Here is a 16,518-nt window from a genome sequence, read left to right on the forward strand (position 1 = left end):
TGGGTGATTAAACAAGGGGCATGAGTCAGATAAACCTCCTCGGGCTCGGAGGTATTTTGAGCCTTCTCTTTGCCTGTTTCCTCCACTTGATTCATTTCCTCAATCTTTGGGACATTTGCTAAGAAAGTGGTACCATCTCTGTAAAGATTTATTCTGGAAACTTTGGTCTATCTTATCTATGTGCCAGGTACTGTTTTGAGCGCTTTATGATATCAACTTATATTTAAAATGGAAAAGTGTTGATGCCATCTGGCAGCAAAGGGGGCTGAGACCTGAGTGAGGGAGACATGAAGAGGCTGGCCACTGAAGGAGAAAATCTTACTCCTGCGAGCGGCAGGCTGGGCTGCCTTTCTGACGTGATTGCTGTTCACACATTGTGAACGAGAGTTCAAGGCCAGAGCATTGCACTTCTGCACAGGAGGCCCATGGAGGTCACCGCTCCCTGCTGTCAGGAACGGCACCCGAGGGCGGAGTGCTGGTCTGCCTCGGCCTGTGGACTGGACTCCCCTCCTCACGGGAGGGATCCCTGGAGTGCCTTCTTGGGGTCCCTTCCTCCCTCTCCCCCTGCCATCTGTGAAGGAGGCTCTCGGGGAATTAAATAGCCTGAGACTGGAATGAGTCAGCTGCTGCGTTGCCGGGTTACACCCGCCAATAACAAAACAAGGACCCTCGTTGGGCAGCCTGGCCTGTGGAGAAGTCTGCAGCCACAGGAATGTGGGTCCCCGCCCTCCTCCCCCGTGGGGAGCCTCCCAGAACCCATGGCCTCTGCCTGGATGGGGGTGCATGGACCTCCCTTCAATGTGACCTCTGAGGACTGTTGGAGCTTGGGGCTGGGGGAGATGCGTGTGTTTTTCAGCCCTAAGTCCCCCTCCTGGCTGGGTGAATCTTCGCCCCCTCCCTGTCCACACTCCCCATACTTCCCCTGAAGTCTGCTTGGACCCTCTACCTGAGTTCTCCTCTCTGCTGAAGGCCACTCGCGGTGACGGTCACCCTGCCATTCAGCAGGTGCTGACTGATTGCCTCATAGGTGCCTGGCCCTGTTAGGATTCCTGTGTGTGTTCTCTGTCACTCAGTCATGTCTGATTCTTTGTGACTCCATGGACTGTAGCCTGCCAGGCTCCTCTGGCCATGGGATTCTCCAGGCAAGGATACTGGAGTGTGTTGCCATTCCCTTCTCCATGGAATCTTCCTGACCCTGGGATCGAACCTGGGTCTCCTGCATTGCAGGGCGATTTCTTATCTGAGCCACCAGGGAAGCCTCCCCCAAACAAACCATGGTCCTGATCGCAAGAATCCACAGCCCATTCAGGTGACAAGTCTCACCAGGGCTCTGGGCTCTCAAGGAGGGGGTGCTGTGCTGCACTCTCTAGGAGGCCTCGTGTGGACAGTCGTCAGGGGGATGCGGAGGGGTGGATGAGAGCAGGGGCCCAGAGACAGACTTGAGCTCCACAAACACCCAGAATGGCTGTTGCCTGGACATGAACAGGGAGGTCTAAGGCAGGAAGCCTCTAACTCCTGCTGAGGTGCTGGGTTTTACAGGTTAGACAACATGGAGGAATTCTGTTCACAGGAACATTTGGTGGATTTGTGTGTTGATCCCCTCGGTGGGCCTGAGGGTGATGACTGCAAGAGCTGGAGGACCAGTCAGAGGCACCCACGGGAACCTGGTTGAGGCACAGCATTTCTGGAAGTCCTGCCTTCCTGGATGTAACTTCATGTTGAAAGTCTAAAAGTACTCTTTCCCATCAAAGTCGACCTGCTGTGTGCTTAAGCCTTGGCTTGGGTGGACTTGCTTCAATTTACCTATTGAAAACCTAACAAAGCACCCAGCCTGTGGCAGACACTCGGTAAATATTTGTTGAAAGAACTGAAGGAAAGTTATGGATGCCATGGTCTTCTGTGAGGGTGATCACAGAAGGCCTGTCTCCGAGGTGCCCTCCAGCCCCCTCCCCGGGTTGTGCATGACCTCTGACTGCTTCCCAAGGCCACCGGTTGGTCACATATCTGCTGGAGGCCCGGGGCAGCACACGCTTCCCTTCCCAGGGTCTCCTTTCAGATTGTAGCTGCACTGTTTGTCCCCAAAACAGTTCTCGCACACCCATTGGGTGTCCTGCAGTCCAGCTCATTTCTGATGCTAATCTCAGTTCACTGACAAGGGAGAGGGACACCCCTGGCCCCCCAGGCTCCTAGGGCAGGAACCTATTCTTTAGAACAAGCTACACTTGGCTCCTGCCCCCAGCCTGCCTGCACCATGCTGCTCTCTGGGGATATTTCTTTGTCTGTAAAGACCGAAGAAACAGCCTCAGGAATGTGGGTTCCTATTGGGTGGTTGGATGGGAGCAGTGTAAGCAGAACCTGCTGGGCTGGCCCTGCCTCCGCCCGAGTACCGTGTCACCTTGGCAGGTCATCTGTTTAACGAGACCTGTTTCTAAACCTGGGGGAAATCGGTGGACACGCTTGTCCTCTCTCCACTTTGCAGGGCCCAGCGTTGTCAGCTGTGACAGCATCAGCACTTCTCGAAGGCTTCCTGTCTTTCTCAGGGTGGGTGATTTGGATTTTGTCATGAGTGACTTTGTTCTTACCGTAATCCTGGCAGATGGTATTCTATTCCTCTTGGTCCCCGGAGAAGGACACACTGAAGCCTGAACTGACCTTCCCTCCCTTGAGGGGAGGGTTCTCCGCAGTTTCCACGGTGGCCAGAGGAGCTCCCCCCCCAACACCTGTGAGCACACACAATCTTCTCTGCTCCATCTTAGGGCAGGGAGGAGCCCCATCCTTTGAGCTTTGATTTGATAAAGACCTCCAGGAAGAAAAAGGAAAAAAAAAGTACAGTAACTTGCCAAACTGAACCTAGGAAAAAAGCCCTCTTCTGGGATATTTCATCTGTAAAACTCATCGCCACCAGAAAGACTGAAGACTTTTATTTATTCATTTTTTTAAAATAACTGAGAGGCCTGGGGGCTTGTCTGTCAGAAATGAGGAAGAGGGTAGATTCAAAAGGGTCATTTTGCCTGGGGTGTCCTTGATAAGAATGATAAGGCAAGTTTAGAGTCCAGCTGACTTGGCTCAGGTGTCCACGTGGCAGTGGGTCCCACACCACGTGAGGGGTGAGGGCGTGCCCCACCTGGGGGGGCCTTTGTCAGGCTCTGGTCCATGTTCTCACTGCCCCTGGTGGCCACACTTCAGTGGCCGCCTCTATGGCACCTGCCTGGGTTCCGTGGATCAAACGCTCGGCTCTCTACCCTCTACTCCTGAGCACTTACTTGTTATCTCCGTGTTGCAGACATTATAATAGTGTGGCTTAGTGTGTCCCTAGGTGTGTGTTTCTTTGCTCTCAGGTGTGTGTTCCATAAGGCAGGGACTGCCTACAAGAAAGGGCTGGCATACAACTGTTCTCTCTAAATATTGGTTGAATCAATGAATAAACTTCTGGAGAGTAGGAACTGTGTCTTTTTTAATCTTTCAGTCTGCTGCAGTATCTTCACCTGAGAAAGTACATCAATAAATGTTTTTTTAGATTATTCATCTGGACTGAGTTCATGTCCTAAACCTTTGCAGTAACAGCCTTTTAAAGGACAAAGTTCAAATTCACCGTTGGAACTGTAAATGTGTTCATTGCCAGTCTTCCAGATCACGTCATGTATTTTCTCTGATTTGTGAAAGGCAATATACAAAAAGTGTTAGAAAAGCACATATGCGAGTGTGTGCACATGTGCAATTTTTAAAAAACATTGAGTCATTATTATGGGAAAAAAATTTGGAACCAATCCTAACTAACTCGGAAAGCTGGCCTCACTTGTAATGCCTTTCCTACTGTTCTGGAATTCTCTCCTTTGGTGGGACCAGGGACAGTAGCTTATACACACATGTCCTGTCTCCATGGATGCCAGAGACTGGGTTTCAAGCTTGAAAAAGCTTCACCCACATTTCTAATACTTACTGGGTGACCGAGTTGTTATTCTGCAGGCCCACGAGGGAGCTATTTGCACGTGAGCTGTTTCTTTGCTCTGCAGGGTTATTTATTCTGTACAGACGGGCATTCACCTCTGCTGGTCTGCCCTCTTTTCCAGGGAAGTGCCCTTGAAGGATGCCAAGGAGTATGCGGAGTCCATTGGTGCTGTCGTGGTTGAGACAAGTGCAAAGAACGCAATTAATATCGAAGAGCTCTTTCAAGGAATCAGTAAGTATCTGGTTTGTGTTTTCAGCGTAGTTTTCATCTTTATGCTTCTGGGGCTCAGAGGATAAAAGCCACGGAGCTCTGGAGCAGAGTGTTTCTTCTGAGTTAATTTATCTGGTGCCACAGACACTAAACTCTGCAGCCTTGCCCAGGTTCCTGCAGACCCACACGACCCCTCGCTGTTCTGTCTCCAAGAGTCTGTGCTTTCACCTGTCCAGTCTGTTTCACGACTCAGAATGAAGTAACTCCGTTGCAAAATAAAACTTATTTTACTTACAGAATTACATATTCTATAGCGTTTTATGTTTGTATGTTGAGGGGAGGAAAAAAAAAGAGTGAGAAAGATATGGAAAACCAAAGTCACCCATGAAGCTGAATGACTCTGGGCAAAGGAGACAAGAGAAGCTTGTAGTCATTTTTTGTGTCTGGTGATCATCAACAAGAAACAGTGTCTCCCTCCTATGAGACCTGTGGGTCAAGAGTCGACGTGAAAAGATTTTCCTCATTTCTGATCTTTTTTTAAAATTAGAGTATAGTTGATTTACAATGTCATGTTAGTTTCAGGTGTACAGCAGAGTCATTCAGTTATACATGTGTGTGTGTGTCTATATGTGTATTATATATATGTATGTATTCATTTTTAGATTGTTTTCCCTTATAGGCTATTACAAGATATTGAGTAGAGTTCCCTGGGCTATACAGTAGGTCCTTGTTGTTTATCTACGTTATATACAGTCATGTGTATTTGTCACCCTGTTCCTGTGCAGCTCCCCGTATTTTCCAGAGCTGTCTCCCAGCATCAGTGCAGCTCTGTGTACCTGAAATTCACCCTGGGTTTTCTTCAAGAGCTAGGAGACCTCCCAAGGTTTATGCAAAGTCATGTTTTCAATAAAAAATGACGTAAAGACTTCACAGAAGGAAACAAGCCTAAATCCAAGCATTAGTCTCTTAATTCGAAAGATATTCCTTTGCACGGCTCAGCCAGTATAAATCTCTTCATGCATATGAAGTCTTTTTTCTTTTCCCTTCCATGTGGCATGTGGGATTTTAGCTTCTCAACTAGGAATTGAAACTGCCCCTCCCCCACCCCCACCACAGTCCCCCCACAGAGTCTTAACCACTGGGCTGCTAGGAAAGTCCCTTTCTTTTTTTTTTTCTTTTTTTATATGAGGTCTTTATGGCTCAAAGTGATGGGGACTTTGCATAAGGAATTCCTGAGAGCCTGGTGGTCTACTTCATTTAGGAAAAACAAATGTTTTGCTTATGAGGTACTTAGTCGCTCAGTCGTGTCTGACTCTTTGTGACCCTTTGGACTGTAGCCCTCCAGGCTCCTCTGTCCATGGGATTTTTCAGGCGTTTTTCTTATACTGGGTAATTACGTCTGAAATAAATAATTGCTTCAATGTTTACTAGCTCATTAATGCCCTGTTTAATCTTATGAAGTCGTCTCGGTTATCGTCCCTGCTTTACATGAAGACATTGAGGTGTGGAGAGGTTTGCAACTTACTCTCGGTCACAGGGGGTCAGTCCTGGGAGCAGGACTCCAGAACCCATGATCTGAGCCTCCAGTCTGCCCGCTTCTTATTGCAGATGGCAGCTTCTGGTGAAAAACAGGAAATGACTCAACTGCCCAAAACTTGGGAAATGATTTTTTAATAATCCTGGAACACCAGTATAAACTAGTGATTAAAAACAAGGATGTAAATCTGTCTTTACTGACATAAAAAGATAAATTGTTGTGTGTGAAACAGAAATTACAGAACACTTTGTATAATATCCTGATTTTATAAAATGTGAACCATAGACTACATTCCCTGGTGGCTCAGACTGTAAATAATCCTCCTGCAATGAGGGAGACTTGGGTTCAATCCCTGAGTTGGGAAGATCCCCTGGAGGAGGGCATGGTAACCAATTCTAGTATTCTTGCCTGGAGAATCCTCATGGACAGAGGACCCCGGAGGGCTGCAGTCCATGGGGTCGAAAAGAGTCAGATATGACTGAGACTAAGCATGTAGACTATGTAATTGTAAATATATTCTTTTGGGCAAAGAGTCAAAGGGAACACACATCTTAAAATGTTAACAGTGGTTTCATGGTGGTGAGATTGCAGGGGACTTAAAAAAAAGACTTTGTTATGGAAAAATGTAAACATATACACCAGTAAACTGAAGAATGTAATGAACATCAGGTATGGTCATCACTTGGTGCCCTTGGAGGATTGCTTCCGGGACCACTGACACCAAATCCGAAGATGCTCAATCCCTTGTATTAAAGGGCATTGTATTTGTGTGTATAAGCTACGCACATCCTCCCATATACTTTAAATCATCTCTAGATTGCAAATAATACCTAAGACCATAACAATGCTATGCAGTTGTAAATACAGTGTAAATGCTATTCAAATAGTTGCCAGTGTGGCAAACTCAAGTTTTGCTTTTTGGAACTTTCTGGAATTTTTTTTTTTTTTGAATATTTTCAGTCTGAGGTAAGTTGGATCCAAGGATACAGAACCTGCAGATATATAGGGCAGACCATACTCATAACCAAGCTGCCTTCATCCCTACCCCACACTTCCCCCAGCCTGCCCCTCCCCCCACACCTGTATTATTTTGAAGGCAATCCAGAACATCATTTCATCTGTAAATATTTTCAGTATGTAACTTTTTTTTTTACAAAGCAATTACATGGTGGCATTCATCGTCATAATGCTATTATCATTATAAATGACATTGAACATGTGATGTTCAAATTTTCAGCAGCTTATAATTATCAGAAATGATTTGTTTGCATTTAACAGTATGTTTGGGTCAGGATGCAAATAAGCTCCATGTGTAGTGATAAAATTACCTGGTGTGCCTTTTAAGCCTCTCCTTCACAGTAGGTTCCCTCCATGCAGTTTCTTTATTCGAGCAATTAGGTTATTTGTCCTGATCCAGGTTTGTGTTCAGTTGCTAATTTGTGTCTGACTCCTTGTGACCCCATGAATTGCAGCGCACCAGACTCCTCTGCCCTCCCCTATCTCCAGGAGTTTGCTCAGACTCATGTCCATTGAGTTGGTGATGCCATCCAATTACCTCATCCTCTGTGGCCCCCTTTTCCTGCCCTCAGTCTTTACCAGCATCAAGGTCTTTTCCAAAGAGTCAACTCTTCACATCAGGTGGCCAAAGTACTGGAGCTTCAGCTTCAGCATCAGTCCTTCCAATGAATATTCAGGACTGATTTCCTTGAGGATTGACTGGTTTGATCTCCTTGCTGTCCAAGGTACACCTAAGAGTCTCCCATGGCATTCCGTAGCATGAGTAAAAATTTGTTAATCCATTCACCTACACATTTGGGTGGTTTTCAGGTTTTAGTGATTACAGGCAAGGCTGTGATGAGATTTCACGCACAAGTTTCTGTGTGGATAAACACCTAGAAGGAGTGTGGCTGGCTCCTCTCATAGGCAATAGTCCATATTCTAAGGGTGCCCCAGCCTGTGTCCCCAAGTGGTTTTAGCATTTTTCATTCCCACCCCTAATCCCGCAGAGCTCCAGTAGCTCCAGCTCCTTGCCAGCAGGTGGGACGATCAGTTGTTAAATTTCAACCATTCGGATGGGACTGTGATGGTCTCTCCTTGTGGTTTTGACATCCATCTCCTGATGACCGACAGTGTTGAGTGCCTGTTCGTGTGCTTATTCACAATCCTTGTGTCTCCTCTGGTGAACTGTCTGATCAACTTTGGCCCATTTTGTATTGATTTGCTGTTTTTTTGAAGGATTTATCTGTTTTGGCTGTGCAGGGTCTTTGTTGCTTAGTGTGGGCTTTTCTCGAGCTCCAGCGTTGGGGAGCTGCTTTTCGTTTCGGCGCTCTGGCGTCCCATGGCGCTGGTTCCTCTTGCTGTGGAGCACCGGCTTCCGCAGTTGCAGCACGTGGGCTTCAGTAGTCTCAGCCTGTGGGATTAGTTGGTCTGCAGCTTGTGGGCTCTTCCTGGACCAGGGCTCGGACCTGTGTCCCCCTGTGTTTGCTGGCGGATTCTTAACCACTGGACCACCAGGGGAGTCCCCTGAGTTGTTTTCTTATTTCTTCACTTAATGATCAGCAGTGGCTCATCGGTTGTAATAAATGGTCCTCACACATTACAGGTGTTAGAGGACATTGGGGATGAGGGGGAGGAGTGGATGAAAACTCTCTGAACTTCATGCCTGATTTTTTTGTAAACCTAAAACTGGCCCTCCCGCAAATATAGTCTACTAATTTTTTTAAAAAGGGAAATGGTGCCTTTGAATAGCAAGGAAGCCTGATGATTTTAAAGGAACGTAAGCCCCTCCATGTTGAAGATCTTTGGTGTTTTGGATTCAAGGTCAATGGTGATCTCGCCCCTTACTTCCTTCTTTGCTGGGGCACCACCATTCCCATGGCTCCTGGCCTTGAACTTCAGTTTTCCTCCTCCCTCTCTCATCCTCCCGCCTCCGATCAGTTGTCACATCTGCCAGGTATCTTCCTGCAGTCCTCCTTCCCTCCCTATTTTCTACTTCTCTCCATGGCACTCTCATTATCCCTGACCAGGATTTCCTGCCAGCATCCTGGCTGAATCCACTTCCTGAATCCTATGCTATGGTCATCCTGCACAGAGCATTAGTGCCTTCCTAGGTCTAGACGGTCATGTTCCAGGTTATCTCGCAGTCCCAATGTTGTCTTCTTGATGGCAGCAAAAGCAGAGTTCAGAGGATGACCTCAGGTGTCACAAGCGTGGCACCAGCCCCATTCTGTATTCCTGGGGCAGGGCCACCTGATCGTGAGCTCTGCAGTGGGTCAGAGAGGACCCCTCTGCCCCAAATAGAGAGACTGGGAGATTGTGATTAAGAGCAAATGCTGCTGAGTCCTACTAGACACAGTCAGTTTGTTAGTGTGTTAGTCACTCAACTGTGTCCGACTCTTTGTGACCCCATGGACTGCAGCCCACCAGGCTCCTCTGTCCATGGGATTCTCCAAGAAAGAATATACTGGAGTGGGTTACCATTCCCTTCTCCAGGGGATCTTCCTGACTCAGGGATTGAACCCGGGTCTGCTGATTCTTTCTTGCAGGCAGATTCTTTACCATCTGAGCCACCAGGGAAGCAGGTAAGCATAGTCAGTCTACTTCTCTGGATAATTCAGAAAATCAGAATTGAGAAATGGAAGTGACAGGCAGGTCCCAGCGCCTCTACCACCCATCCAACCAAAGCGGAGCCTGGTAGATCCTGGGGCCGGGGTGAGAGAGGGAAGTACTCAGACAGCAGCTTGGCAGGAAGAAGATGCCAGGCCTGTGCAGGAAGCGGCCGGTCCCCAGGACAGCTGCCGCTGAGTGTGCTATTTTATTTTTGTTGTGTGTAAAAGCATCACAGGCCCAGTCCAGAGCCACCACAATTTATAGTTTACAGGCTTGGAATTGGTTTTCTCCCATAACTTTGAGTTCTTGAGGAATCATTTACAAAACCTGCTTTTTCTCTGGGCTGTCAACTTTCAGGAAGACAGAACTCAAAAAAAAAAAAAAAATCTTTTAACTTTTCCTGAGCAGAATCTTGCACAATCCAAACTTTATTAAAATAAACACCCAGCTGTGGGATTTATCCTCCAGAGGACCTGTTTGGAGACTGTTCTCAGAGGACATTTAGTAACAGCACAGACATGCTCGGATGCCCAGAGCCTTTTCAGATGTGTGTGTGTGTGTTTGCCCTATTCTGTGCCCATGTAATTAATACTGATTCAACAGTGTTCCAAGGTGATCACCTTGGTACCGAATGCTATGGCATTCTCTGGAACTCTTCTTTTGTGTAAGTATGTTTAAGCTTTCAGTAAGTTCCAGGTAACTCAGACCACAGGATCTGAGTTCTCGGTGTGTTTCCACAGTGCTGGTGGCTTCCCGCTCTCTTTAAGGGGCTTGCCTCATTGTTGTTGTTCAGTTGCTAAGTCAAGTCTGACTCTTTCCAACCCCGTAGACTGCAGCACACCAGGCTTCCCTTCCTTCACTATCTTCTGGAGTTTCCTCAGACTCATGTCCATTGAATTGGTAATGCCATCCAACCATCTCATCCACTGCTACCCCCTTCTCCTCCTGCCTTCAATCTTTTCAAGCATCAGGGTCTTTTTCAATGAGTCAGCTCAAGTGACCAAAGTATTGGAGCTTCAGCATCAGTCCTTCCAATGAATGTTCAAGGTTGATTTCCTTTAGGGTTGACTGGTTTGGTCTCCTTGTTGTCCAAGGGACTTTCAAGAATCTTCTCCAGCACCACAGTTTTATGATTTAAGAAATCATAAGAGTATTGCAGTACTTCCCTGGTGGCTCAGCAGTAAAGAATCCGCCTGCCAATGCAGGAGACTCAGGTTTGATCCCTAGGTCAGGAAGTTACCCTGGAGAATGGAATGGCAACCCACTCCAGTATTCTTGCCTGGAGAATCCCATGGACAGAGGAGCCTGGTGGGCTACAGTCTATGGGGTCACAAGCAGTCAGACATGACTGAGCGGCTAACATTTTGCTCTGCTTGTTTATGGCATTAAGATACTGTTTCCTGAGAAGAATGTCTCTAAAGGCTTTCCCGTTAATGCTGAGTGCGTTGGCAGGATGAGGGATGGAAACCCAGTGTTAAAACGCAGTGTTGCTGGGACCATCGCAGTTCCCCAGCCAGGTCTATTTTAAGAAGCAGAGGCCTCACTGTTGCTGTTGAAACTGAGAGGCAGTCGTTCCAGTGGGCGGATGGGGGAAGGCTGGGAGCGAGCAGTGTGCTGAAGCCTGTGTGGAGAAGGCGGATGCAGAAAGCTGGTTTTACCTTTCCTTTACTTTCTATGTTTGATGTCACACAGCCCAGGCCGGGAGGGTGGCATGGTGGGGGGACACTGGGAGAGGTAGCCCCTCTACCTGGTTGCAGCCTGCAGGTTGTACACATGACGTCGGGGAGCGGGAGCAGGCCCCCATCTGCACACGGGGTCAGCTGGGAACAAGAACTCACCCTTGGCCTCCCTTCCTTGCAGGTCGCCAGATTCCACCCCTAGACCCCCATGAAAACGGAAACAGTGGATCCATCAAACTGGTGAAGCCAACCTCGCAGGCCGGCCGGCGGTGCTGCTGACCCGGGGCAGGGTCCCCTGTACTTGAAGAGGCCGGAGCTCCCTCCCTAGGTGCTTCCTCGGGGCCTCCCGCCTCGGTAGTCTGGCCCCTGGCTCAGAGCCCCGCAGAGAACAGGGCAGGAAATGTCCCTGGAAAAGGATTCTGGGAAACTCTGGGAAAACCTGTCACCCTGCCACAGAAGGGCCTTTGGTGTGTGAAATTCACTCAGAGGGAATGGATTTTAGGTATTAAGTATAGTTGAGTTTTTTTGTTAAAAGCCTTAAAATATTCTTAAATTTGTACAAAAGTCTTACTGGCTTATGTGTGTGAGATTCTAAAGTGGTGTTCCACTCTGATTTCCTGTGTTTCTAATCAAATGTCAGGAACTTCTTCAGCGCTATTGCCTTAGTTACTCCACCAACCTTTGGTGAAAGGTTCCCTTAACTTTCCTTTCAGTGAGGTGTAACTGGACCATCTACGGTAGAACTCGAGCTTGTTATGAAAGTGGAGGAAGATGTATCAGGAACTGTTGTCTACATCTCTGACTTTAATTCCATGAACATTTTTCTAAGCCTTGGTCATATAAACCAACTGAACCCGCCGACTACAGTATTTCACGTTGTGCTGGGAGTTGGAGGCCTGGTGTTGGAAATCATTTGGAGTCATTACCGTGTAAGCAGTGACAAATGCAGGATATAAATATTATTCCAGAGACCACCTGGTTTGCATGACCTGCAGGGTAATAAATCCCCACTCTCTTAGGGAAGTTTCTCACACAGTGTGATTTTACTAAGAGAGTGTGACATAGTGCCATATCCCGGAAGCAAATTACCCAGATGATGTTTGAATCTAAATTGTAGGGCAAACTTCTCATATTAAACAATATCAATGAATAATTGATTATAGGAAAGCCAGCCGGAAGTACTGGCACAGTAAGATTCTAGATGCCTGCCCCCCTGCCTGCCCCTCCTCCCTGCCCCACCCAAAACTACGAAATCAGAGGGTCTTTAAGAAAAGACCAAGCTTTGGTGGGGTGGGTATTAGGATTGAACAGAAGTCTACCCCAAGAATGCCTGTTAGCTGGAACGGGCTCCGATGAACCTTCCCTTTTCAGACTCCCTGTCAGCTCAATGAATTGTTTTATGCTTAGTCGTATCTGACTCTTTATGACCCCGTGAACGGTAGCCTGCCAGGCTTCTCCGTCCTTGGGATTCTTCAGGCAAGAATACTGGACTGGGTTGCCATTTCCTCCTCCAGGGGATCTTCCCAACCCAGGGATCAAACCAGCGTCTCTTATGTCTCCTGCATTGGCAGGCAGATCCTTTACCACTGAGCCACCTGGGAATCCCAGTGAATTAAAGATGTCTGAATCCAGTGGAAGGGAAGGGAAGAAAACTGTCCCTATTGAAAGTGCACATCCTGTTTTTTAATTTTCATAAAAACCTGGGATTGAGAAGCGGTTGTTTTCCTAGGAAGGCTCAGGATGGAGGAGATCCACATTGGTGCCTTTTGTGGGGTGAGATGTGGCTGACCAGGTAGTGTGGTAACAAGGCCAGTTGGTACCTTCAAGGCTCAACAAACATTCACTGAAGACCTACAGTGTAAAAATCAAGAAAGAGATCATGAGCCGATGAAAGACCTTGAACTCCCTGTAACTTAGTGTGAGCCATTCTTGAGCCTTCCATGCTGGTCCCACCAGCCCTTGATGGTTGGGGATACTGAGTTTGCTGTCAAAAAAAGTGAGAGTCCTTACGAGATCAGGGCCTCATTCACAATTCTTCACATGGGCTGCAATGAAGAAAACAGTTTGAAATCTCAGACTTCGGTTTTTTTCAGCTTGAGAATATGTTGTCAATTTGATGCTCTTACCACTTTTCTCAGCTTGCGAGAATCATATGACAATCTTAGGACATGGAGCTGAAAACACTTATTTTTGGTTCAAGAGATTAAGCTCCAGACAGGTTCCCCTAAAACTGTTGGCAAATTGGAACTTGGACACCTTGGTATACTTTGCAGGGTTTTAAGGATTTTGTGCATCTTGTCAACATTATGGGCTCCGTGATTCTGCTTGCAGGCTGAGCCATTATCTTGCCTCTTAACAAAGTTTAAAAAAAATGTGGGTTGCACATTCAAGTGACCTCGTTCCAGGTGGCATGCAGGCTTATTTTGGAATCTTTCATCATCTGGCAGTCCCCAAGGACCAGAGCTTGTCTCTAGATACGATTGCCTAGCTAAGGAGGTGCATGGCCTGGAGGAGTTTGCAACTTTGGGCTGGCTGTTCAGTGCTCCCATCTTGCATAAAAGAGCTGGTCTTAACCACGCAAGGCAGGTTACCCACCTGTGAGCCTGTGGCTTAGTTTCAGAAGCCCACGTGGTTGGGAGCCACTCGTTTGCTTTTCTGTGCAGCCTTAACTTTTCAAGGCATTGGCTGGCCACATGCCTGTAGTCACTCTTGGAGCAGTTGTGGAAAGAGAAGACGGCCCTCGGGCACAAAGACATTCGCAGGAACGTGGGGTCTTTTCTGAAGATGGAGGCTCGAGCCTTGTCCACAGGAGCCTTGCTTATCTCCCTTTATTTTGCCTTGAGATTACTTTCTGACTGTTCTAATCTCGGAACCATAACCGTGTGATGTGATGTAAAGGCCTGGACGTTAGTGTTGTTCCAAGTTGTCCAGCAGCGTCCTTTGCCCAGTTTCCCCGAATGTGCTCTTCTGTTTTCCTTTCTCTCCCGTGTGGTACGCATGCACACGTGTGTAAATACAACTTCAGATTTGTTACAGCGACATGTGATCCATTCCCCTGGCTGAGTGTGGCTCCTGGCTCAATCGTGGAAAACGGGCATGGGCTCTCAGGGGGATTGTCTCCCCATGAGAATTCCCCCAGGTAGCAGTGGAATTGTGCCAACACTGCGCACTCGTAATTGAGCTGCTGTCTTTATGGTGGGGGCCGGTGTATAGGGGACTTTCTTGCAGACCAGAGAATCCCGGAGAGCTGAAGCCAGCCTTTAGCCAAGCAAAGGGCTGGACCCCGTGGAGGACCCGGGGGGCTCAGGTGACCGAGATGTGTCCCCTGAGGTTGAGGAACGTGACCTGTGATGGCCCAAGAGGCTCCCCTCAGGGCCCTGCGTCTCTCTACTCTGTGACGCTCATCACAACTTGAATAGTGAGTGAAAGAAAGGGCTCTGAGCCACATTCAACCCCGTTAGGTTCTGGTTTAACCTTCGTTACTAAAACCAGACCCAGAGATCCGGTGTCAACACTTAACTGTGTACACTGCCCCCTCCCTCGTGTTTTCATAAGGGGCCTCTGTCTGGGCTGGACCCAGTTCTCACGTATAGAAGACGCCGCTGCAGACCTTAGGACCTACCTGTCCACCTTGTATTCTGTAGTAAAGCACTGCCTTCCACGTTGTCCAATTGTATCTGTTATTTTTGGTTTAACGCACACTGATTCATACTAATAAATATTTTAAGTTTTATGAAGTTTGTCTTTTTCTTACTATAACGTTGGGTTGAATAATCGCAATTTTTTAAGTCAGTTGCTGGCAATGGGAGGAGGGGTTGGAAGGCCAATGTCTCTAAGCTTCAGTTTCCTCGTATATAAGATGCAGAGTGTAATTCAAGTGCACCCTTACCCACAATTCTGGAATCTCAAAAGCCTCAGAAGGGACTTTTTCTGAAGTTTGATACAGACTCCTCTGGCTGTAAAATCAGAGTTGAGCGGATGTGATGTTCTTTGTAGTTATTCATCCCACCAAGGAGAGGGGCAATGTCTGCACGTCCTGTTGCAGAAATCCTGCTGTTGGCTCATCAGTTGATCCTTGGCTCTGCTGTAGGCTCTGTGATCGATGCACCAGATTGCTGTCAGAAAAGCCAAGCAAGATTCTGAGTTCCCAAAACCCCTGCCCCCAACGTGTCCCGCAAGGTATGATAGCCACCATATTCCTGAGGAACTGTCCGTGGGGGCTCTGGGGGCAACCAGCGGGGCCGTGTGTACACAAATCCCACCACCCTAGGGGTCTGCTGAGTGGGCTGCACGGGTTTCACTCGACAGAGAACACCTCTTTCAGTCCTGGCACAGAGCCGATGCTCATAAACAAGACGCTCGAGTATAGTGACCTGCTTTGCCCCAGCTGCTGCACCAGGTGTTTTATATCACATGACCTTCTGTTTGCACAACCCCTTTATCAGGCGGATACCACGATTGCATCCATTCTACAAATGAGGAAATTGAGGCCCAGGAAGTTAGTAAGTCGTGTAAAACCATACACTAGGAAGAGCTGTTGTTTAGTCATTAAATTGTGTCTGACTCTTTTGTAACTCCTTGGATGTAGCCCACTAGGCTCCTCTGTCCATGGGACTTCCTAGGGCAAGAATATGGAGTGGGCTGTCATTTCTTCTCCTGGGGATGTTCCTGGACCAGGGATCGAACCCACATCTCCTGCATTGGCAGGCGGATTCTTTACCACTGAGCCACCAGGGAAGCCCAGACTAGGAGGAGAGGAGGAGCCAAATGTCAGCTTCTGTTATTTTTTTCCTTTTTCAATTAAGATTTTTTTTTAATGGATTTTTAAATTTTCAATTAAAGATTTAATTTTCAATTAAGATTTTAAAAAAATTTCTTTAATGGAGATATAATTAACACATATTAGTTTCAAATATACAACGTAATGATTCTGTTTGTGTATCTTGTGAAATGATCACCATGTAAGTCTAATTAACATCCGTCACCACACATAGTTAAAATTTCTCTTTCTTGTGATGAGAACTTTTAAGATCTACTCTCTTAGCAATGTTCAAATATGCAGTGTGGTATTATTAATGATTAATTACATATTAATATATTGATTAATTATAGACACCATGCTCCTGGGGGATTTCAGCCTAAGGAACATGGTTTTACTCTGGTGACAGCTCTGTCTTCAATTCCTGCCCTTTCTCCATAATATGTAGGTACACAGGGCTGTGCGAACTCTGGCTGGTTGTGGGTACACAGGGCTGTACGGACTTGCTGTTCCTGAGCCCCCTGCCTCTTGCCAGTTCCCAGGTGAGGCGGTTGGTCTGGCCTGGTCCTGGAACTGGGAACTGTTAAGGATGGAGGAGGCTGTCTGGGGCTGGGGCCCATGCTGTCACCCACTGGTCAAGCCTGTGCCCCTGGTCCTTGCCTCTCACTGCAAATCCCCCTGCACTGTGGCTTCTTTGTTCTTGAGCTTCTCCTGGTTAGAAGAACACAGCCCCACTTGGGATGTGAGGACCTCCCTGGCCCAGCAATCTGCCTAT

At 47.4% G+C, this 16,518-nt stretch overlaps 1 protein-coding gene across 2 annotated transcripts in view; it reads left to right on the forward strand.

Annotated features, from left to right (window-relative positions):
• Positions 1-14,690, forward strand: part of RAB31 (RAB31, member RAS oncogene family) — an 81,032-nt gene extending 66,342 nt beyond the window's left edge. For both annotated transcript variants that reach the window (XM_052660277.1, XM_052660278.1), the window contains 2 exons: positions 4,071-4,180; positions 11,166-14,690. In XM_052660277.1, coding sequence (XP_052516237.1) covers positions 4,071-4,180; positions 11,166-11,263 — 208 coding nt within the window. In that variant the 3' untranslated portion in view covers positions 11,264-14,690. The remainder of the gene's footprint in view (positions 1-4,070; positions 4,181-11,165) is intronic.
• Positions 14,691-16,518: the final 1,828 nt, after the last annotated feature.

The sequence above is a fragment of the Budorcas taxicolor genome, chromosome 22 (genome assembly GCF_023091745.1).
Source record: "Budorcas taxicolor isolate Tak-1 chromosome 22, Takin1.1, whole genome shotgun sequence".
NCBI classification, from domain to species: domain Eukaryota; kingdom Metazoa; phylum Chordata; class Mammalia; order Artiodactyla; family Bovidae; genus Budorcas; species Budorcas taxicolor.